Here is a 23,794-nt window from a genome sequence, read left to right as displayed (position 1 = left end):
AACACCTCTAAGCAAAGACAATGGGTACAAAATAAGCCTTCAAAAATATAATTAGGATTCGCCAACTCAGATGTTACAAAAAGTTGAAATTTCAGACTGTGGCTCATGCACTAGATTTGATTCAGTATTCTCTATTCCTAGTTCTAATCTTTTTTATCCAGTTCACATTTCTTCACATCATTCAGTTCCAGAGTAACAAGAACACCTTGGAAAGTGACATAGTTAAATTTCACACACAATGTAAAGAGTAGCATAAAGCAATATGATCCTAGTTAACATATATCCATCCCCCATGTGAAATAAACTGAACTAGTAATTCTCTCATTGTGATTTCCAGTCAAGAAACATTGCAAAGAATCTTATTAAAATGTAACTTAAATCTCTAATCCTTTGGAGAGCCAAACATTCTTTAGACATTATCCTCTGGTTTTACTCTCCATAGGAGAAAGCAAATGGATAAAACAGGTTCACAGAAGACCACCAATCTCTATCAACTGATGCATTCCTTTGAAATCCTGCTCTTTAAGGATGAGAAAGGTGGAGACTTTATTTTGAAAAAAATTAATCATTCAAATGAGTGCTGTGAGCAACAACAGTGCACATTTTTGAACCACAATACACGTGTCTGTGAGCATGCACAGGTGTTTATCTTAATCCGCATTAAATTAACTCAAGAAACAAACATTGTGCAAAAGTTATTCCACCTTGCCTCCTTTAAATCACGGTATATAAACAACTGGATACTGTGTTACCAGCTCTACCTCCGTGCAAGATATGACTATTTTGAACTAATAACAACCACCACAGCCACCAATGAATGCTACTTGATGCCAAGCATTCATCATTTCTTAACCTATTGATCACAGTGTCTGACATTATTTTCAGCATATTTCAAAGTAAAAAAATAATTTTTGAATGCAAAATTTTTCAGAGTTTTTCCTCATATTCTTAAGTATTTACACTATAATAGAAAATGACAAAAAAAAAAAAGAATCAAGCTACAAAACACATAATATGCTTGAAGTTGAATTTGCATTATCCTCATTTAGCTCATAGTCAATCTTTTTCCCTGGATTTCACATTCTTCTGAAGCTTGATTATTCACCTCCCGTCTCAACAGCTGCCTTCTAATAAAAAGACTAATTTTTGCACCCAAAACTTAAAAATAAGTGATGAAGTTTGCCTTTGAATTAGACTTGTCATATTTGAGGACTTCAGAACTCTTAGGATATAATGATGTTCAAATAATCTTAAACCCATTTAATTTATACTTAATAATTAATTTAATAATACTAGCTGTGCTAGTATTAGCTTTCTGTCAATGACTTTTCTAATTTTCATCAAAGCCTTGTTTGCGAGTTCCATGGTTTCCTCCCACTTGTTTTTCTCGAGGCTTGTGTACGTCACCAAGTTCTCAGTATACTGCAAGACTGACTTCAAAAACCTACAAGAAATAAAACCAAAAATGAAAAACTCACTGAAGGGTTTAAAAAGAAAAAAAAGAAAGAAAAATATCTCAGTGCCCGATTTAAAGCTGCTAAGGTCTCCGGATTTCCAAATCTCCCTCAGTATGATCAATACACTAAGGTTTCTTCTGCTTCTGGAAGAGAATTACTCCCTTATTCTCACAGTAAGAAGTGATGATTTTCAGAAATGCAATTAAACACTGTCGGAGAATGAATGGGGTGATGAAATGTGTGATAGAATTTTCCCCAAACAGCTTCCTCTCCTTTCTCAGTTAAATTTTTCACAGGGCCTATGATATCCAACCAGCTGTTAATTGACACACAAGTAAAATTACCAACATAGTAAATTTAGCTTTTATGTATTAATATTCTTTGAGTGTGTGATCATTCTTTATCCATACTAAGGAAGAATCTAATAAAAATTAAAAATGGGAATAACTGGACCATATATTTCCAACTAAGTTATTTTTGTTCGTAAGTGAGCGTTGTCTGAGATATAATGCTGACAAAAATGATAGAAAGAAGGATGATGATGTTCTTAAAAGTCATGCTGTTCCTCTTTTATCTTTTTCTCTACAGATCAAGAATGAATGTGTACAACATCCTGTTTTCATAAAGTAAATCTTACATACTCACTTTAGATACTGCTGATAATCAAAAGGATTCTTCTTACAAACTAGATGAACGTTTACTAGTTCCAGAGTAATCAGCACTAAGATGAGCCGCAATACTGGAGACAAAAATTTAATGCTAGAAATAATAAAAAATATTTTAAAATAAATCAACTAAACCTGAATTAAATAGAAATCATTAATATAAAAAAATTCTTCAGACTTCTGCATAAATCCTATATAGCTGGATATTGCAGGGGCAGAGGAAAGGCAAGTTTAAGTTTTTTTCTTAAAAAATATGGTTAACATTTTTAGGACAAAAATATAATATTTACAGTTTTCAGTTTTTAGGAAAACACTTCTGAATAGGAATAAAATTAATGAAATAGTGAACCATCTCTTTTATCTATAAAGATGCTGACCTAAGTATAGTGATAAAAACCAGCAGAACTAAAGTAGATAGGGTCTTGAAATCAGTTTATCCTATAGCATTTAGAAGAAACTTGAATGGCAATTATATGCTTAAATAGGAAAAGCTGACAACTGAAAAATGCAATCTAACATGTAAATGATATTTTTATTTGAAAGCTTATAATTTAGTGAAGTAACCTAACAATGGTAAAAATTATGAAAATAAATTACTTTCCAAATTTGAGGTTTTCTTGTTATTTCAGTATTAACATGCAACAGAAATCTGGGTTGGCATCTGTCTCTGAGACGGTTAACAAGAACACATGACCACTGTTGACTTTAAACTCCTAAGACAAACCACTGAAAGCTAGAAACAGCAGCACGCAGCCACTCTCTCATAATCCTCACCACAAAGTAAAGAAAAACCATCAGCCAACCTGTTTAACATTCGCATATAGTTATGCCTCTGGCGAGATCGTAGAGTCTTGTTCATCCACTGCTTGTATCTCAACTCAGCGCTGGCAATAACTTGTTCAGACACTTGATGGCACTGTGTGCTTATTTTACAGAGTATCACAACTATTTCCAGAACAGGTCTCGGAGTGTAAAGTGTGCAAACACGCATATCACAAAGCTCAATCAACAGTCTTCAAAACAGGAAGAAATTGTTAGTTTTAAGCTTTTGTTACCTGGATTTAATGTGAGATACATTTCATATTCAGTGTAGCTTGACTCGTAATGTTTTAACTCAGAAAATCTGGAAATGGATTACTCTACCCTCATGACAAAAAAAAAACAAGGATCTATGCAGTAAGGGTAGTGATGGTGTTCTCTATCACTTTACTGAATACAAATTCAAAACTGCTCGTGATGAATATGTTTCCAATTTCAGATCAAAGAAATACAACCACAATAAACAAAACTGCCTGGCTGAAGTGATACAATGAACATATCAAATCACAGCAGGGTTGTGGTTGAAGCCTCCCACCATAGTTTAATGTGGTATTTCTTCTGGGCAGACTTAACATTTTGTAAAATGCAGGTGGTGAGGTCATTGTTTCAATGAACACCACACCAGATTATACTTTGTTAAAGCATTCAAATATCTTTCTGTTGTCATATTCTAATTTGGTAATCTAATGTGCCACACACCACTTTAAACACTCTGTTCTCACAGAAATGTTTCTTAAACTCCCTCATGCTCAAATTATTTCTGAGACAACAGAACATTAATGACTAAGAGTGATACAAGCAGAAAACTCTAAAAATGGTTTAACACTTCAGTAATTCGGCTTCTTTTTCATAAAAAGAGAAAAGAGTAGATTGATGGGCAGGAAGCAGAAGGCACATGTACTACATAAGTAAAACAACAGGTAAATCCTCTTTGCACTATCCTACCCTCACCTAATATATTTGATTAGGAGTGTCTTGCTCCAATATAATCATCAAGTCATGGGACTCCAGACACTGCTGAAAGAGTGCCAGTTAAAAGTCAAATTGTTTTGATCATTTTTCCAAGTCAGATTTAATTGGAATTAACACACCTTCAAGTCTGACAATAAGTATATCAAGTTATCTTCTATTTCGGAATCTTGACACTAACACATGTAAGAACAAAATAGTGTGGTGCTATACTACTATTTTAAACGCCACACACAGCTGTGACACTGAGCACACAAAACAGATTAACATCAATTCAATCTTGTCAGTACCTAAATATTTAAAATATTTTGCTTCCTCAGTCTGAAAGAATGGTGATTTTTTAATGCTAATTTCCATGTCAACTCTCTCCTGTAACAATGTACTAAATCTACAATGTCTCATCTTCATTTTGAGGATCACATTCAGCTACATTCTTAAGATTTTTAGATTAAATCAGCAGCAACACTAGAAAAGAGCATCCAATATTTCAAATATTGTTCTAAAACCAGGGAAATTACTAACTTATGTTTGAGAGGTTTTTTGTTGCTCTGCATAGAGAAGGTGACAGCGGGAACGAGGAGGACACTAAACTCACCTCTCTGTTAGGACACTGTTGATTAGATCATCTGAACTACAGCAATTCTGGGGCATATATTGCTGCAACTGAGATATAATTTCAGATATCATCAAAATTAAAGTACTAGCTTCAGTATTTCCTTCCAACCTTAAAAACAAAAGAAAAAATAAGATCTGAGATGATATAACTATGTAGTACTTATTATTTCTCAAATGGTATCAATCAAGACTCAGACTTTTTGGACAGCAGCGTATTCAATGTCCTCTCTCACTATCTCATATTGTAGTTCTTTTCCCTCCACGTTTTAAGCATGATTTTCTTTCTTCAACAAAATTCAACCTTTTCTCAGTCTCAGCAGTCTTCTGAATCCCTCTTAATCCCCTATTAATTCATCAAAATCCTGTAGCACATTAAGTATGCACTGGACTTTTATCACTCAGCTCTAAACAAGTACTATTTCCTCTATTGATGTTATCAATTACTTCCTCCTTTTCAAATATAAAGAGAATGCTACATTATTTTTCTAAATAATAACTCATGTAAAGTTTTCCATTGATTTGGTTATCAAGTTCTTTTCAGAATAAGCAATTGTTTTCTGGTTTGCATCTGGTGAACCATCTGTTTGTTTTAATTGTGATGGATCCAACCTCTAGTTTAACTTCCTAACAGCCCCTTCAAAATATCTTCAGAAATAGACTACGGTGTCACAAACACCTCTGTACCTTACAGATGTTTTCTCATTCCCTTCAAGTTAGCACGCTGTTTATAGTTTTTATAGTACCTGTACTGACATATACAGCACAGATTAGGCTAAAAAAGAACAAAAGGATCTTCGCACAGCCCCTCTTTCATCTTCCTAGTGAAGTATTTGAAAAGACATTTCACCATCTCAAATCTCATTCCTCATAACTATTTTAAGAATTATCTTTTTTTTTTTTTTTGCTTTAATAGTAAATACATACCCTTTAGTTGTTGGAATGTGTTCCTCAGGCACTGTTGGCAATTCAGGCCATAAGTGAATGCTCTTTATACATTCCAGTACCTCATAAGCATATCATGAAAAACGTTATGTAAAGCATAGCCTTTGACAGACAGGACAACACATTTTACTTTTTTTAGTGTCTACTTTAGAAAAACTGCAACAAGTAAGTTACTTATTCAGTAGTCATAATTGTGTAAGCCAATCCTAATTGTTACGGTTCACGATTGGGCAAAAAATGCTGACGTACACTTCCATGCTAAAATATGGTCTGAATAAGCTAATCTACTGTCATTTCTTCCATTTTTTCATATAAAAAATTAACTAACATGACTTTTGTAACATATGGTTTGAATGCTGTTCAAAACAAAATGTATTATACTGTCCACTGCAATCCCAAATCAATAGAGGAACACCTACAAGCAGTTCAGTAATTTTAAACTGATCAGCAGAGAGCCATTATGACACTTGGAAACAGATTTTGCTACCATGATGGAACCTCAGTCATCTAGATTTCATGCAATACAAGCCTTTGTTACAGTCTAATCCAAGATTCCTAGATATTTGACCATTGTTCCTGACATAAGAAAACACAAGGAAATTAGGAAAATTATAGAACAGCAAACATTTAAGTAAGAATAAAGCTATTCAGTACTTAGAGCGCAAACACATCACCAATTGCATCAACAGAAGGAATGTGCTTAATTACATCTCATTTTAGAAACTGTGCATTCCAAAAGATAAAACTAAAAAGCTCATTTAAAAAAAAATTGTAAGCTTTTAACTTTTTAGGACAATCAAAGCATAAAGACAATAATGAGACTAATTTTAAGGACTAAAATGCTTTCACAGTTGGTAGTACCTACCTGCTTCTTGAGTTGGGAAATTGGATGAAATCGAGAACGGTAGCAATGTGCACAGTTCATCAGCGGTTTTATGACCACATGTTCCTGATTTACAAAATCATAGACAACACAGAACAGTTCCTTTAAACTTTCCTAATCATATGCAGTCCTAGATTTACACTTAATTTTATGCAAGCCACCTATATTTCTAAAGTCAATAAAGACTTCCAAATGTCCGAGGGCTGAAAGCAGTAATCAGCAAAGTGAGTGTTTAAAGCTTAATTTTCTTGACATATTTTAACTATGAAACCTGACAGCAGCTGAAAGAAAAGCAACGAAGCACTCTGTAGTTTCTCAAGACATAATGCATGCTGCTGCAACTAATAAATGCAACTGCAACTAATAAATGGAAGCTATATCTCACAGGTTGCTGTGTGCTATTGGAAGAAGTAATCACAAACAGGAAACTGGGGGGAACAAATATAATTGCTAATGTTGAGAAACATGTATTGCTAGACAAAGCGTTCACAAATCCACAGTAGAGAGTGTGGATACGAATCACAGCTTCATTAGTAAGTCACCATTATTTATAGCGTCTCAGAGGAAGAAAATCTCAAATATTACCTACCTCAGTGGCTGAGCTACAGCTGTTCTATATACCTTTTGGATAATTCAGCTGATAAAAGGTAGGTATTGTTACAATTTGGCAAATAATATTAAGTGGAATCACTATAGTTTATGGATAAACCATGTGAATAAGGAGCAGTAAAGCGAACAAATTAAGGTACAGTAAAGGAAGGGTAATCTTTCAGAAAATGTTCTGTACAGATTTCACTATAAAACTAGAAAAAACGTATTTTCACAATTTTTTACTTGAGAAATGCTTGATTTCCACAAAGAGCTGCTGCCAAGAAAGATTCAGTCATAAGATTCTCAAAAATCATATCTGGCATCCAAGAAAACTGAAAACAGTAATATTGATTGTTACCTTAAAATCAAACATGTCCTCATCTGAGAATCTGCAGAGCAAAGTAATTGCAAATGCAACTATCTGATTAGCTACTTCTTTGGGAAATGATTCTAGATTGATCTCTCCGTGGCTTAAACGATCTCTTATACGTGGACCCTCCTGATGGTTCAAGAAATCCCAAAGAAATTCCTGTGGAAACACACACTGAATGCATAGAATTCTGTGTACAGAATACCTCTGAAAGATAAGTATTTGACCATGTCTGCAGAAAAGGGGCATCTAGATGGTCAGAACAAACTGCAAACTATGCTCATAGCAAAAAAAAAATAAAAATAAAAAGGCAACTTGGTAGCTTCTTAAGAAATTCAAAATTAACATGCATTCTATTTTGTGAGAGGTAACAATGGATTTCCTTTAGCTTTGTATCCCAAGTCTTCCACAACCCCACTGACTCTGACAACAGGACGATAAAGTCTGCTTTCCCCCTACAGTCTCAAAAGGCCTCTAAATCAAACACTTCTAGTTTTCAGGTTTACTGTTTGGGTAGCAAGATGCAGGATGTGCTCTGGCAGGTATGTTATTGTGCCATGTCCCCAAGTAGTGCCCGAGAAGCAATCAGTAATAAGTTCTAATTTCCCTGTTTGAGGCATCAGTTTTACTTCAGCTCCATTCAGCTGATCTTCAGAAGTCTGAAGAGAAATATCTTTGAGACTTCTACATTTCAGAAAGAAACACAGTCTTATATCCTAATCTGATATAGCTGGTCAGGTACTACTTTGTATCCTTCACTATGAAAAAGTGGTAGCAAGATTCTGGTTTTAAACTGCTAGAGACAAGCTATGTGAAATAAACGAGCATCAGGTGTGATCATAAATAGACTACTGATTTAAAAATAAACAAAACAACATCAAGAAAAAAAGTCCACAAACAAAAAAACTTTCAAAACACTTACCATGGCAGGTTCTTCAAGAACTGCAGGAAGTTGGTTGACTTCTTCATTATCCAAATGCTTTGCTAGCATCTAGAATAAAGTAATTTGAATAGAAACTTATTATTGAAAGCCAAACAATAAAAGAAAAGGCAACAACTAATTACTTTTCCTCATTTAAAGGAATTAATTCTACCACTGAAGAATCAAGTTGCCTAATTATTCCTGACAGACAATCTGAGATAATTCAAGAGACACAAAATTGAGGATTTCTGCTTGCAACGTTTATTTGTTGGTTTTTTTTTGATTACAGAATCTAGGAAAAATGACAAAATGTTTCTGTGAGATTAAGAATTTCACGATAAAAATATTTACAACAAATTAAAAGTCTGCTCATTAAAATTTTATTAATTATGACATTTTGGTGGGGATTCCAAATTTAAAGTGTTTACTGTCCAACATCATCTTCAGTTTGGAGAACATTTAGAAACAATGTTTTATCCAACATAAGGAAGTGCTTTCTGGTCTCTAATAATGCAAAGCATACACGTGTTTAAAATCTGACACACATACACACACACACATATATATATATAAGTAAAAAGGAAAAAAAACCCACAAGTACCTCATCAAAAGTGGTGTAGAGAGCAGAAGGCTGAAACAAAAGACAATTAACATTATTTGCTTTTCAAATTAAAATAATTAACCAGACATGTACAGTGAACTTGCATTAATTCATTTGCATGAGATACTAGAGATGCAACAATCACAAAAAAAAATCCCTTACAAATGAAAAATGGTACTGTTGGATTCTATGCCAGTTTTTTAAAAATAAATAGAATATGATCTACTTTCCACCCTAAACTACTGCTACTGAACACTAACCTTCAAGTACTTTTTAAGACCTCTTTTACTAGAGGACATCTAAAAAAATAAGAGCCACTCCTGAAACTCTACTGGAAATTTGTAAATAATGTTCCAGAATTGATTGAAAAATTTTGGGGGGGTAATAGATACATATTCTGGAGCGAGTCCAGAGAAGAGAAACAAAGCTGGTGAAGGGGCTGGAGAACAGGCCTTATGAGGAGTGGCTGAGAGAGCTGGGGTGGTTTAGCCTGGAGAAGAGGAGGCTGAGGGGAGACCTCATTGCTCTCTATAACTACCTGAAAGGAGGTTGTAGAGGGGAGGATGATGGCCTCTTCTCCCAAGTGACAAGGGACAGGACAAGAGGGAATGGCATCAAGCTCCACCAGGGGAGATTTAGGCTGGACATTCAGAAAAAGTTTTTCACAGAAAGGGTCATTGGGCACTGGAACAGGCTGCCCAGGGAGGTGGTTGAGTCACCTTCCCTGGAGGTGTTTAAGGCACGGGTGGACGAGGTGCTAAGGGGCATGGTTTAGTGTTTGATAGGAATGGTTGGACTCGATGATCCAGTGGGTCTCTTCCAACCTGGTTGTTCTATGATTCTATGATTCTATATTTAGAAACTATGTTTCTAGAATAATAATTTGCAAATATCATTAGCACTAAATCATAACTGACTTTAGACACAAATTTTACCTCAGCTGTTAGCAATCGATTTGGACATTTATTAGTTGTAGTGAAGAGCAATCTAAGTCCAGCTTCCAGCTGAGGAAGTAAGAGAATCACACAGTCAGCATACCTGTAAAAAACAAAAAACCCAAAGGGATTTTCCCCCCTTATAAATATAATCCAAATACAAATTAGAGCCATCTCAGACTACCCTCTTGGGAAAAACAACCCAGCCCAAAATTCATTTTTAATGTACTTTGTAAACAAACAACAAATGACTATCTGTGCCCAACAGAAGGTGACCACCAAAAACAAAGCAGCTCCGAGATGAGAGGAAGTTACAAAAGGTAGAGGTTTTTTTCTTAAACTCAACATGTTAACATCTGTAGATTTCTTTCCACTTGCTTTGTAAAGCTCTCCTTTTTGGTTACAACTGCAATAGTTATTTTTAGGTTTAAACGTATTGATAATAAACTTAATCTGCACAACATAAAATAGCATGTCCACAAAGTTTCTGAGAGACCATTATAAGAACCCATAACTATATGTTGTTAAGCAACAGATCTAGCAAAAAGCTTTGGAATCGACAAATGTTATTATACTATAAAGATAGAATATATTTTTAATAGTAACAGTAACGATAACAATAATAATAAATCTATTGTTACCTGCTCTGCTTGAAAGCTGTTAAAGCAGCCATCCAAAATGGTAACATTGTTTTTAAAACAAAACTGGACAGTTTAACTAGCTCTTCAGCTAAGGAAAGTGTTTCATGATTAAGATCTGCAATTTAGCAAAACAACACTGATAAACTACATACAATTTACAGTTTGCTGATTAATTCTTAATACTTCACTGAAAATATAAAATTGTTTCAGCATTTGTAAAGGGAGACTTGAAAATTATCCAATTTATTTTAACTATGCAAAGAAAACAATAATCATATTTAAGATCAGAAATTAGAATTTGTAAGATTGCGTTTTTAGTGATAATGTAAATTCACCGAGTAAAATCCAGGTAAAAAGACATTATTGGTTTTTACTGAGACTAAAAGACTACACAGCAACTGGACCTAGCTTCTGTTGAGTTGTTCTCCATCTACTTCAAACACTTTAAAAAAGTGTAATAAATATTAACCACTTTAATTCAGTAAACATCAGGACAGTATTATGAATCTTTGAATATGAGTACATTGCTCCTACTTTATCAGTTTTCTGTTATGACATCTACCATAATAAATTAACACTTCATACTTCAATGATACCATATTATGGAACTCACGCTTACAATTTCACATTACAAATACCTTATTTAAAAGAAAGTTTGAAATGTCAAATGCAAGTTGGTTGAAGTAGGTGTTTTTCAAAGCATACGATGATTGGAATGTTATCAGCTTGATCTGGCTCCCAAAAGCCCTGTCTCAGGTCCACAAGCAGATGTTCTACTAGCAAATTATGTAGCAGAACCTGACCATGACCACCACTGACACCAAGATTCCCCATATGTTGCTGTTGCTTTAAAGACAGTAGGAATAACCAAAATAAGGTCTGTAGCCAGGGATATGAGAATATTTTAATCTGACAATTCACATCCTTCCCAGAGAAATGCATCAGTGTACTGAAGAGTGTCTCCATTCTTTACTGTTTCAGCACTACCTTTCCTGCAAGATGCAGGGCACTCCTGCTGGGATCCTTGCAGCTGGAACCCACTGTTTCTGGAAAGAATTAGATTTTATAAAGGCAAACTAGATGACTGCTACATGAAATGAACTCCATCATCAAAAAAACAGAACTTGCAGTTGAAGTCTTTTAGAAGCAGTAATGTTACATGTTTCAATGTGTTATAATTATTTTAGAACACAGTATTTTTTTTTATTCAATAATTAGTGGAACTGCCTACACATTAAAAACGTGTCCTACAAGCACGGTAGATTCATCTAATGACCGCGTACACAGGTAACTTACAATTCTATTTTAGAAGTGTGGAAAATGCATTATTTTCAACCGCATTTTTTGAAAACGAAACAATAAAGAATACAGCATAATAAAATCTTAATAACGCTTAAATACTTGCCTGGAAATACAACAAGTTCCTCTAAGCTAACGAAGATCATATAAGGTCGATGTACTAAAATGCATTGAGTTTTCAGGAGATAAGTCTGTAACAACTGACCCAATCCTGCAGTTAAAAAAAGCAGCATAGCACAATATCTAGGGAGAATATCATAATATATTAGAAAAGCTTATACAACTAAATCTTTTGCGAAGAATCAACATTAGTATGTTGGGGACTAGGGGTTTTTTATATTTATGTCAAAGAACATTCAAAACCTGTGCTCCGCATGTCTTTTAAGTATGGGCACTTAATAACTAATTGTATTCACAGGCATGAAAAAGCAAGATAGAATTAGGAGAATAAATAAATAAATCACTGTTTTCTACATGAGCAGCTGTAGCTCCTCCTCCAACCCCATTCCTCTGCTTTTTATTCCTGACTGCCCTGACAGACAAGGAACTAGGTTTCAAAGAAAGACCTTAAGCTTTCTTGCTTTTCCTACTAATAAAAATCCACCAGCGCTAAAACTGATCAGCTTTATAATGATTTAAGTATTCTATGGAAATCCCTTTCCAAAAGAAGTGGTGGCAGTAGGGGAAAACTGTCAGGATACTGCCAGAGGCCTCTGGACATTTTCAGGTTTTTTTAAAGGTTTCTTTGAATAAGACCAGTTAGTTTTACTAATAGCTTTTCAAACACATTCAGGTCTGACTGGTAAGAAAAAGAGATTCTTTTTAGTAACTTACTTTGCAGGAATTTCTTGTGGGGATGCAAACCCATGCCACAAAACATTACGAAGATTCAGACCATATGGAGATCCAATGAATACCCTCAGTACATTCATCTAATTAATAAACAAAGTGATGACTGCTTAAGGAGATCTGTTACTTATTACATTGTATCTTTCCCCGACAGAAAATGTCAGAGTTATTGAGAAACACACAGTCTACTGTCAAGATTACTGGCTACGGTTTGTCACAGAAACAAAGCCTCACTATTTGCAGTTCCCAGTATTCTCTGAGATCAAGTTCAGCTGTTAATACAAATTAACATAAAATTCAGAACATGAATGCAACTGGATCACTTCCAGAATTTTTGAAGATTCCCAGATCAATATCTAATACGAAGGGAAAATTTTTAAACATGCCATCAAAATTCAAGAAATAATCATTGTGACACTATTAGTCTTGCTAACAACACAAGCTTCTACAGTTCACATTCAATATTTTGCCCCAACAAAGAATTTAGATTTGTAAAACTGCATGGAGAAAGACTACCTATTCTGTTTATACAAGAGCATAGATGCAATCAGAGTTTTGGTTTTATGGTTTTTCCACACGGGGAAGAACAAACTAGCTTCTTCTGTTTTGAAAAATTCTAGTGGAGTAAATGTTCTAAAGTATCTTACTACAGTGGTGGTGAAACAGAACACAGCTTATCAGAAACAGCCAGTGCAAGATGTGTATTTTCAAGGAGTGCAACTCAGAAAATAGTAGGAAACTCTGCATCTTGCTCACTTCCTTGACAGATATGTGGAATTTTACATATATACATTTTACATATATACATTTTCACAAACAAAAACTTATGAGCTCGCCTTAAAAAGTATTTCCATTTACAATATTCACTATTTTTGCCATATATACCCCAAGCTGTAATAAGTATAAAATGAATTTTTTTTTTAATATATTACAGAATTTGCAAGCTATTCTTCACCAAAAGCAAAGGTTATGCACTTACTACAGGTTGCCCAAAGACAACTGCAAGTTCCTCAGAAGCAAGCAAGTCTCTCAGAAGAAAGGGGCAATCTTTACCAATCAGCAAATATACCTATTAAAAAAAAAAAGCAACACAGATAACAGCAGTACATTTCTTTGTACTTCAAACATGCAACTTGACTATTTCACCCCATAACCAGTTTCATTATTGTAAAAACACTAATCAAACAAAACCCACCAAATCCACAAAAAGGCTTTACATTCTGTAATTTCATGACAAATCAAAATATATGGAGCATATCAGGCAAGAGTTTGTATGCTACTTGAAGGTCCCATAGCTAGCCTTTTTACAGTGTCTGTCATTATTCAAGAAAGGAGACTTGTGGTTTGACTTCTGATTCTGGCTGTTCCTTACACTAGATTTTATCCTATTTCGGCAATCTTCTCATCTCTAGTCTCAACTGCTATGAAATCTTCCATTCTTCCTGATGTTTTTTTCCGATCTCTGGTAATTTTTCATTACTTCAAAACTTACACCCCCCCGCCCCCATACTTGGGCAAATTGTTTTGTCCGGATGTGACTTAGCCATTGTTCTTTATCTGGTAGTTCCTTCTCCAGAGCTCCTCATAGCAATTTAACAACCAACTATTTTATCTTATCTGTGGGCAATATAAGCCAGCAGCAAATCCTCTTAGAACAGCTACTGCTCCTTTCACGCTAACCTGCACGCCCATAAGTAGTGGTGGCATCTAATTGTGTGATCAAGGAATGAACCAGATCAAGGAACTGATCCAGCTTAGAAACAAAAATAAAGGTAGGGCAGAAAGTGGAACAGTACCTAGACCAGTTCATCAATCAAGCTTGCTACCAGGCCTTCAAATATTTTCACTCATATAATGTAGAGAATCTCAGCAAACAAAGCAGATGGCTGTAATGACTGATTAAACAAACCTAAGCAGGGCTACCACCAAATGTTGAATCACAGCTTAAATAATGTTCCATCAAAAAGGATTCACAAGATTTCTTAATACTGGTCAGAATACCTAACTGTAAGGCAGACCACATAAGCACTCCTTGCCTCGTGCTGGCCATGGAGCTCCTGCAGTATTGCTCTTTAAACTTCACAAGAATGCATAACTTTACTAACTACTAGAGGGCAAAGGAAAGAGGGAAAGTGTTAAGACTAATTTCGGCACTACAAGATGGATCACAGATCTATCCAGCTCATAAGTTAGGTTTAGAATTGAAGTTGTTAGCTGATGTCTAGATGTTTTTGCAGCATAAGACTCATGCCAAAGCATTTAAACAGATGTACACTCTATGAACAGAACTCTCAGGAAACAAGTTATCTAGCAGCCCATTTCCAGCTGCATGTTCCTGCCTCCCCTCACAGAAGTTACTATATCATCAGATCTTGGATATTAGGAAGAAATTTTTTACTGTGAGGGTGATGAGGCACTGGAACAGGTTGTCCAGGAAAGTTGTGGATGCCCCATCCTTGGAGGCATTCAAGGCCATATTGGATGAGGTTTTGAAAAACCTGATCCAGTGGAAGGTGTCCCTGTTTATGGGGAGTTGGAACTAGATGATCTTTAGGGTTTCTTCCACCCTAAACGTTTCTTATTCTATGGTCTTCTGTGGAAGGTATGCTGCTTTTTCAGTTGAATAACTACGTAACATGTACACCAATTAACCAAACTTTCCTCTTTTTTAAATGAAATTGGTTAGTAACAGCACCCACACAAGCAACTCTACCAGCACAGGCAAAGCAGCTTCAGAAGATGTTTCCATTAGCACAGCTGAATCCAGAAAAGAACACTTCTCCAACTCAAAATGCAGCTGGGCTATTTATGTACAACTACAGCAAAGGGTAATTTCACTTAATCAGCATGCAATTAAATCCAAAGCTCATCCCCACCTTGTAAAACCAAACTTGCAATAGACTCATCATGCTGGCACTTACATCACCCAAGGCTCGCTCCATGCATGATGTCAGTTTCATTAAGCCAAGAGCAACTTCCGTAGTTTGTGAATGTTGTAGAACCTCAAATACTTCAAGAAATAACTGTATGATGGGGGAGAGGAAGAATGTTGTGTTCAGTATTTAGAAGGAAGAAACAAATTGTCAAAAGCACACAGAAACCTAAATATTCTTCTGTGATAGTTGCTATGCAAATGTAGAAAGAAAACCATGCTAAGGAGACAGAGCTACAGATGCCTGGGAAAAAACTGCCCTAGAGCACCTCTTGTATTTTCAGTCAGAGTGTATCTAACTGCCCTACATCTATAAAAATTACCAGCAATAAACTTTACACAGTAAAACTTGGTATTAAATATGGATTATTAGAAAACAGAAATCCTACCATCTTAGGTTAGAATAGGTCCAAAGTAACTCTTGTTCTCTTTGTGATAACATATAAAATCTAATTACAAAGTCAGGAAACTTGGAAGCAACTATGTAACGGAGAAGGACAATTAGTTACAAATTATAAGCATTTTGATTCATTGATACGCCTTTTATCTTCTTATATTAAACTTCCACAAAGGATGCATGTGTCAGAATATAAACTGTCAACAGATATTTCCATACCTCTGCATAGTTTGTCCAGTGGAACCATAACGCATACTGAATTACAAATTGCTCCTTGGTCAGAGATTTGAGGTACAAATTAACAGATTCACATACAGGTCCTAATGATCGTATGCTTTTGATATAATCCACACTTTGATCTTAAATTGAAAAACAGATGGTGATTAGAATACTGAATTTGCTGAAGGTCCAACACTTTAAAACTCACAAGAAGTAAAACCTGCTACAGTTTGTCTACACACTTAGCTCAGAGAATTTTATTAAGACTACTTTAGCATGACTAATATACTACAATTTACTGTCCTAAAGAGCACACACACAAGATATAGAAAAGTAACAGTACTGTGAAAACAGGTAAAATCAAACATCTTCTCACAATTAAAAAAAAAAAAGAAAAACTTAATGCAAGAAAATATGGAACTAAAGAGGTTTATTGTGTTCTAGCTTTGTTGAAATGGGAAGAACCTACTAGAGTACACAAATCCCACATAACCAAGCTGGAAGCCAGTGCAGGCTCTGAGGGCTCAGTCAAGTTGTATCACTTACATCCTTCAAAAAACACACATGGATGTTGTACCTTCAGAGTAGTATCACTATTCCTCTTTGGTCATATGCTTTTATAGAAAAACTAATTCTTCTGATTTACTGAAAGATATTGCCTAAGGCAAAAACATGTATCACTTTTACTATCTCTGAAAATTATTAACACTGCTTGCACAATGCAATTTGACAAATAAAAGTGAAATTAGTTCATCAGGGCATAAATACTTTGTTTTGATTAAAATAAATAAATAAATAAATAGTTCTACATTCAGAAAGGAAATGAAAGAGTACTTCTGTACAAGCTAAAGCTGGGGAAACAAAACCAGAAGGAACTGTAGGATGGCCCCTGAGTGTTTTAAGTTTACCACTAAAGGAATATAAAGAACACAGAAGAAAGCAAGTAAGAGGTAGGAGAGAAGTGGAACAGGCATATGAAGTTGGGAACCTAGATGAATGAGGAAGCAAGGGAGCAGCTACTTACATAGCATAGATTACACAAATCTTAAGAGCCAGCAATAACCAAATACCAAATGTGAATGAAAAATTCTAAGTTCCTTGTAGATATGAACCGTAGGTACTCTACTCTGCAGCAGAGCTAGTACCGTACTGTGATAAAATGATTTTACTAAATTAGTATTGCTATGAATTGTACTGAGATTCTTCCTCAGTCTTGATGTATCACTGCTACAGCAGGGAAACACCAACCTGATTCAAGGTAACACACATGCTCGGTAAGAGCTTGCCATTGTATTTCACCATTTTCAGACAAAATGTTCTTAATATCATAGATGTCTTCTTTTTCAAATCCAAGTTTGCAAATCACATAATGCACAGGTGGAGAAAGACAAGTAGTGACTGAGTCTGACAATGCCATCTATAATAAAAAAAAAAGTCTTTGTGTTAAGAAAGTATATGAGAACAAAGAAAATTATTATTAAAGCAGACCTATAAGCACAAATAGACAGATAGCAATACAACATCTGTAAACAAGTTGTTAAGTTTTGCAGTGCAACCTCTCAACATCTATACACATGATGAAAGGAATTCTGAGCAGAAGCACCTTGTGGAAAACAGAGGAGAATGAGGCAGGAAACAACTGTTCTATTTGCATAATGCCAGGATGGTATCTTTCTAAATGGTTATATCTACTAAACTGATGCCAAGACAGACTGAGATGAAAGATCTCAGTCTGTATATATGTTCTTCCTAACGTCTGAGCTTACAGGGAAACTGATACTACTTCAAAACCAGGAGCTTTAGCCCTTATCACTAGGAAAATCCCAGGCAGAGTAGAGGAAATGTGAATTCTGTATGAACTGATAGTAACAGTAAAACAATGCAAGCATAAATGTTATTTGTGTATTAGTCTAAACAGAAAGACTGATTCAGAAGCACACATTTAAATTAAAGAATTTGCAAAGATAAACCTGTAGATTCTAACAAGGAGAAACGCGCTTCTGATTTAGTACAAAAAGTCACGCTCCCTCATTAGTCAAACAGAAAAGAAATTGCTTGAAGGATCACAGTAAATATAAAGATTCCATTACATTAAAAAATAAAAATAAAAATCTTCAGCCAGGTGGTGGAATTGGCCCTCGCAGTACATAATTCCTGAATTCAAGATTACAGGCTTATACGGGTAACAAGACAGCACGAATGACACCTTCTATAATGAACTGGCATTAGGTACCATCAGGGGCACCCTACCTGCTATTTAAAAAATAATCAAAACAGCTCACAAAACGTACAATTCCATCTTTCACCTTATTTTGGGGCGCCCCATGCTTCACTGTCAGATACAGGAGACCAGAGCAAAACTGGACCTGGCACAGCCACCCTTTATTGTCTAAAACAGACCAGATAAAGAGCAGGGAGACGACCTTTCGGAATACTAGCAGCAGGAGGGCACGCATAATATTTTTTCCCCTTGAATAGTGACATTGACCTACCAGGAAACAAACGAGCCAAGCTTACTATTGCAAAGAAGAAGCCCCCAGGCAGAGGGCGACACGGAACGAGACGATCCTTAACGCCCCTTCCGGCTCAAACCATCCTATGAGTCTTTTTCCAGGGAGAGCACGTGAGAGAGCCCCGCCTATTCCACCCGCAGCACCGCAGAGGCGGGGCTGACCCCGGCCTAGCCGCGCCTCCCGCTCCGCCTCGGCTCCGCGCCCCCTCAGCTCCGCCCCCTCAGCTCCGCCCCCCCTCAGCTCTGCCCCCCCTCAGCTCCGACCCCCAGCTCCGCTGCCGCTTTAGCTCCGCCCCCTCAGCTCCGCCCCCTCAGCCCCGCCCCTCAGCCCCGCCCCCTCAGCCCCGCCCCCTCAGCTCCGCCCCCTCAGCTCCGCCTCCCCTCAGCTCCGCCCAAAGCCCCGCCCCCTCAGCCCCAGCTCTCCCAGCTCCGCCCTCAGTTCCGCCCCCAGCTCCGCCCCCTCAGCTCCGCCCCCGCCTGCAGCACGTGGCCGCGGTTCCTCGACCGCGGAGCGCGAAGGCGGCGCTTTCCCAGCGAAAGGGAGCCCGCGCCCTCGGGGACAGCGGCTGCGGAGTACGGAGGAGCGCTCCAAGGCGCCCCCCGCGGAGAAAGGGAAGCGGCTCCAGGGCGCGTCGGATAAAGAGAAAGCGAGCGGCCGCCGAGGTGGCGGCCCCGGGTGTCATGAGGGAACGGGCGCAACAGCCGCTCCGCGCGCCCTCCGCCGGGTGGCGGCTCCCGGGGCTGGAGCCGCCCCGCCGACCAGAGAGGGACGGGGCTTGGCCCCGAGGGAAGGACGGTGCAGGGTGTGGAAGAGCGTGGGGCTCAGGGTGGGATTAAAAGGCGAGTGCGATCTTGTGGAGACTGGTGTTGGAAGTGCTTTTCTCTTTTGCTGTTGTCATGAGGTTTGCATCCACTTTGGGATACTTCCTGTACTTTGGAGAGTAGTGGTCGACGGGGCGATGTCCAGGTGGAGATCCGTGATAAGTGGTGTCCCCCAGGGGTCCGTACTGGGACCGGTGCTGTTTAATATCTTCATCAATGGTATTGACAGCAAGATTGAGTGCACCCTCAGCAAGTTTGCTGATGACACCAAGCTGAGTGGTGCAGTTGCCACACCAGAAGGACGGGATGTCATCTAGAGGGACCTGGACAGGCTGGAGAAATGGGCCTGTGAGAACCTCATGAGGTTTAACAAGGCCAAGTGCAAGGTCCTACACCTGGGTCAGGGCAATCCCCAATTTCAGTACACGATGGGGGATGATGTGGTTGAGAGCTGCCCTGCAGAGAAGGACTTGCAGGTGCTGGGTGATGGGAAGCTCAACATGAGCCAGCAATGTGCGCTCACAGCTCAGAAGGCTGACCACATCCTGAGCTGCAGCAAAAGAAGCGTGGTCAGCAGGTTGAGGGAGGTGATTCTGCTCCTCTATTCCTCTCTTGTGAGACCTCATCTCTCACCTACATTGTAGTTGTAGTCAGGAAGTAGATCAAGGGGTTGAAGAGTCAGCAAAACTTGGAAGTGGTTAGTTAGGAGGTACCTGGTACCTGTAGCATTTTTTATGATTTCATTGGTTCCACGTGCTTTTCTATCTCTGTCCTGTTTTTTGTTATCATTTTACAGATCTGTTTTAAGCCAGCTGTGGAGGACAGCAGGTGACATCTGTGTGTATCATCAGACTTCCTGCTTGCATTCATAGAGGGCCAAATTTTGTTGTGTGTGTTGAAGAGATGATGTTATGCAAGCTGGATGGGGAGAAAACTTGGATCTTCAGAGTTCTGATGACAAATAAGAAGAAATATTACTCTGTTCTTAAGTTCCAATCAAAATTGCGAAGCTTGCGAATTGGAGCATATTTATTCCTTTTTTCTAAAAGAACAAATTAAGTCATTGGTACATAAAGCATTTATTTAGTAGCCTCACAAGGAACATGAGGACTAGTAAAATTGTGTGGTAAATGAACCAAGCATCTATGTTTGGGGGTTTGTATAGGCTGTTTGAATGAAAAGCTTGAAGGTGTAGTTAACTGTATGGGACATATTTTAGTATCTGTGGGTTTTTACTTGGAAAATGGTATGGATGCAGGGTATTAGTATAGTGTCTGCTCATTTGAGCTTAAATGCAAACTTCATCTGGATTTTGGGGGAAAAGAAATTAAAATTGAGCGGAAGTTAACCACTGGTTAACCACTGTTCTCTTTATTTTATTTTATTTTTCAAAAAGTGGTAGTGTCAAAACAGCCAGAAGAAAATATACTAATTTTCTAGCTTTTCTTTTTTCATAACAGATTCCTAGACTAAGCGATTTTTATCTCTTTACTGTATGTCATACAGTATTATTTAGAGACTGTTAAAAGCTAAAATATTGGAACATTGGTATGTGATATGGATTTTTTTATTTGCACAGATGAAAGGAAAAAGGACACAATCAACTTATAAAGCTTCAGGTCTGGCCCCGCTGGAAGAAGAGCATTTGAGTGATTCAGTGAAAGCTAAGCTACTGGCATTAAGACCTAGTAGGATGAAGATAAGATATGCTAATACATACAGACTGGAGCCACAGAATAAATTTAGGGATTATTTAGTCAGAGAAAAAGCTCAAGCAATACTAATGGTATAGTATTTTTTAAAATTAATTATTTTATTTTATTGCACAAGTAGCTTGTCTTGCGAAGGTGATATTAATGAAAGAGTTCAAGTTTCATAATACGCATAAATCTTTGCAGACTCCAGGTTTTGGTGCACAAATGTAATTGTGAGTGTGCTCTGTTCTGCAAAGTGCAAAAGGCCCTCTGCAAGGTCACCACTGAGCATGTGCTCTTAAGTTGGAGCTGAAGCTTCTAACCTCTTAACCACTTCTGAATCAAACTGATCCATAGCACAGTTTGAAGTATCCTAGTCTGCAAAATATCCAGTTATGTGAAGATCCTGACCTTGAATTTGTTGATACCTGCTCTTTCAGTTAGTTCCTCTAATATAACATGACCTGCAAAAAATATACTTTGTATCCTTGACTGCTACATACATAAAATAAACAAAATTGAAGAACAATCCGTTGAGATAATATATAGCTGTTAGTGATACTTTGAATAGTTATAACCAATCCTTTAATTCTGCTGTCTAGAAGACGTGCCTTGGATATTTGGAACAGATATTTGTACTGTTTTCCAGTGAACTGAGCCCCAGTGATAGAGAAGAATACACTCATGTTTGCTAAATGGAGATTGGCTGGATGTGTTGTCACTTAAAAAACAGATAGAATATTTTAGGGTAAAAATAGTGCAGCCTCTGCTATTTAGGAGCATCATCTATATTGACTATTCTACTTATAATGGAAATTACTGTAAAAGTTTTTTTGCAAAAGGCTAACTGGAAGAAAACTAAGATCTTTCAAAACTGTTTTTAATAGAATAGACTTCAACAAGCTACATATGATGGAGTTTCCAGTCCCTCCTTCTGTGCTTCAGCCTCAGAAGAAATACTGAAGGCTGTGAAGGTACTAGACTTTGACCGTTGTAAGTACATGGTGTCAGTACTAATTGCGGAAAAGGCAGATCAGGCAATTACGGTGAGCTAACAGATTTTTCCTAATGTGTTTTGCAAACTGGTAACTTATAGAACTGTATGTTATCTCCTCGGTGTTATCTGCATTCAGCAGCTTAACCAGTTTGAGGTGGTCTTGAAGCCTTTTGGTTATTTATCGCAGAGTGCCGGGTGACAATTTAAGGTACTGCTGTGATTCTACCTGACCCGGTGACGGTTGTCTTCTTTTTGAGTTCAGTAGCAGTGGTAAGCAGCTCATGCTGCTGTTCCCTTTCAACTAGTTGTTTCTGCTGTGTGCTGTGCCAGTACAATTCACTGCAGTGAATTTTCATTTTCTAACATACTTTGATCTCCAGCTGAGTCACATTCGGCACAAAATACTGTGTAGTCTGAGTGCGGGGTAACAAGGAGAGGAACAGGTTGCAAAGAAAGGGATGGAAATTGTTTCAACTAGTTGCCACCAAACAGATGCATCTGGGACTACAAATTAATATTAGTGATCCCAAGTTGGCATACCAAAACCAGAAGTGTTCTAGACTGTCCTATGTTGTATCTGAATTTACAGGTGTTGCAGACTTCCATTGGCATTTGGAACACTTTGAGGTATGTTGCTGAGTGTCAGAGAGCACAGCTCTTAAAACCTGATGAAACCGTAACTGTTTTTAGTGGGTTATGTGACACCACATTTGAAGGGTGGTCAGCTTCAGTAATGAAGCCATTTGGGAGGAGCCTGCATCTACTTACTTTTCTGGCGCTGTCTTACAGTACGCTGCACTCTGAAGCTGTACTTTTAAAAGCTGTAGGTTAAAATGTATTACTGAAATGGGCCAAGTTAACTTCTTTTCCTCTGAGGAATTGGTTTATTCCAGCAGTGAATTTACATGTTTTAGTTTTCAAAACAATTTTATTGAAAGAGCCGAGAGCCCAGTAAATGGTCACAAGTAGACTGAGGTAAGTTGGAGATAGAGGAGTGGGGAATGCGACTCCTTAGTTATGTATGTTCCCCAAACTAATGCTCATTCATGTTGCTTTTGAAGGGGGCTGTTAGGGTACACTAATGTGCTAAGAAGTAAACATGAGAGAGAGTAGAGTTTTTTGTGTAGAGGTGTTTGGATCTATCAGGGTGGAAGCTTTACTGTGAAGGCAGAACATGCGTTTCAACAACTAGAACTTGTTGATTTTAATTGTGGTTTTTCAGTTCTTGTTACGTGCAACTTTGTTAATGCCATTGTATTGGTATTTATATAATGCTGTGTGTTCTTTTTAAAAATATAGAAACGGCGCTCTATATAGATTCACAAATAGCCATTTCTTTTCTTTCCTTTAGGTTGCCAGCAGATGGATCTGGGATGATGAGAGAGACACTTGGGTTTCAGCTAAATGTGAAACTGAAACATTTATTATGCTGGCTTTGGTAATGGCTTGTTATTACGAGTAATATTCTGATGCACAAAACCAGCTGTGGCTTTTACAGCACCTTGTGTATTTGAAAATTTTTACAACATCATTATTTTTGTCCTAATGCTGTTGGCACATTGCAATGGATACATAGTTGAGATAATTTTGCCAATTTTTCTCAGTTTAACACCCCCCCCCCCAATGTTTTTGAAATGTATATGGTTGAGTACATATGGGCTTC

General features: G+C 37.3%; 2 protein-coding genes across 4 annotated transcripts; one reads left to right on the top strand and one right to left on the bottom strand.

Moving 5' to 3' along the window:
• Positions 1-490: 490 nt before the first annotated feature.
• ERMARD (ER membrane associated RNA degradation) lies at positions 491-18,648 on the bottom strand. Of its 3 annotated transcripts, none has more exons than XM_069852266.1 (18): positions 18,599-18,648; positions 17,355-17,523; positions 16,107-16,246; positions 15,480-15,581; positions 13,538-13,627; positions 12,544-12,641; positions 11,816-11,952; positions 10,411-10,525; positions 9,770-9,872; positions 8,835-8,864; positions 8,234-8,302; positions 7,300-7,470; positions 6,333-6,416; positions 5,450-5,529; positions 4,506-4,634; positions 2,926-3,135; positions 2,103-2,216; positions 491-1,444 (listed from the first exon to the last, which is right to left on the bottom strand). In XM_069852266.1, exons 2-18 carry the CDS (start codon positions 17,521-17,523, stop codon positions 1,279-1,281), a joined length of 2,007 nt encoding a protein of 668 aa, XP_069708367.1. In that variant the 5' UTR covers positions 18,599-18,648; the 3' UTR covers positions 491-1,278. The 3 variants fall into 3 exon arrangements, with proteins under 3 accessions (XP_069708367.1, XP_069708369.1, XP_069708368.1); XM_069852268.1 differs by lacking the exon at positions 18,599-18,648 and adding an exon at positions 18,413-18,449; XM_069852267.1 differs by lacking the exons at positions 8,835-8,864; positions 18,599-18,648 and having other exon boundaries at positions 17,355-17,531.
• Positions 18,649-19,868: 1,220 nt separating this feature from the next.
• Positions 19,869-23,724, top strand: DYNLT2 (dynein light chain Tctex-type 2). The gene is made up of 4 exons (XM_069850876.1): positions 19,869-20,009; positions 21,020-21,226; positions 22,022-22,180; positions 23,483-23,724. The coding sequence occupies exons 1-4, from the start codon at positions 19,869-19,871 to the stop codon at positions 23,591-23,593; spliced, it is 618 nt and encodes a 205-aa protein (XP_069706977.1). The 3' UTR covers positions 23,594-23,724.
• The last annotated feature ends 70 nt before the right edge of the window (positions 23,725-23,794 follow it).

The sequence above is a fragment of the Phaenicophaeus curvirostris genome, chromosome 2 (genome assembly GCF_032191515.1).
Source record: "Phaenicophaeus curvirostris isolate KB17595 chromosome 2, BPBGC_Pcur_1.0, whole genome shotgun sequence".
NCBI classification, from domain to species: Eukaryota; Metazoa; Chordata; class Aves; order Cuculiformes; family Cuculidae; genus Phaenicophaeus; species Phaenicophaeus curvirostris.
Note: the sequence above shows the minus strand (reverse complement) of the source record. Positions and strands in the feature narration are given on the sequence as shown.

Coding starts and splice junctions, on each gene's coding strand:
- ERMARD (XM_069852266.1), bottom strand. CDS start 17,523: ATGGCATTGTCAGACTCAGTCACTACTTGTCTTTCTCCACCTGTGCAT. Junction 6,417..7,299: donor AGGACATGTTTGATTTTAAG/GTAACAATCAAT, acceptor TTTGTAAATCAG/GAACATGTGGTCATAAAACC. Junction 3,136..4,505: donor AACAGTGTCCTAACAGAGAG/GTGAGTTTAGTG, acceptor CCTGTTTTGAAG/ACTGTTGATTGAGCTTTGTG.
- DYNLT2 (XM_069850876.1), top strand. CDS start 19,869: ATGGGGGATGATGTGGTTGAGAGCTGCCCTGCAGAGAAGGACTTGCAG. Junction 20,010..21,019: donor GCTGCAGCAAAAGAAGCGTG/GTCAGCAGGTTG, acceptor TTATTTGCACAG/ATGAAAGGAAAAAGGACACA. Junction 21,227..22,021: donor AAGCTCAAGCAATACTAATG/GTATAGTATTTT, acceptor TGTTTTTAATAG/AATAGACTTCAACAAGCTAC.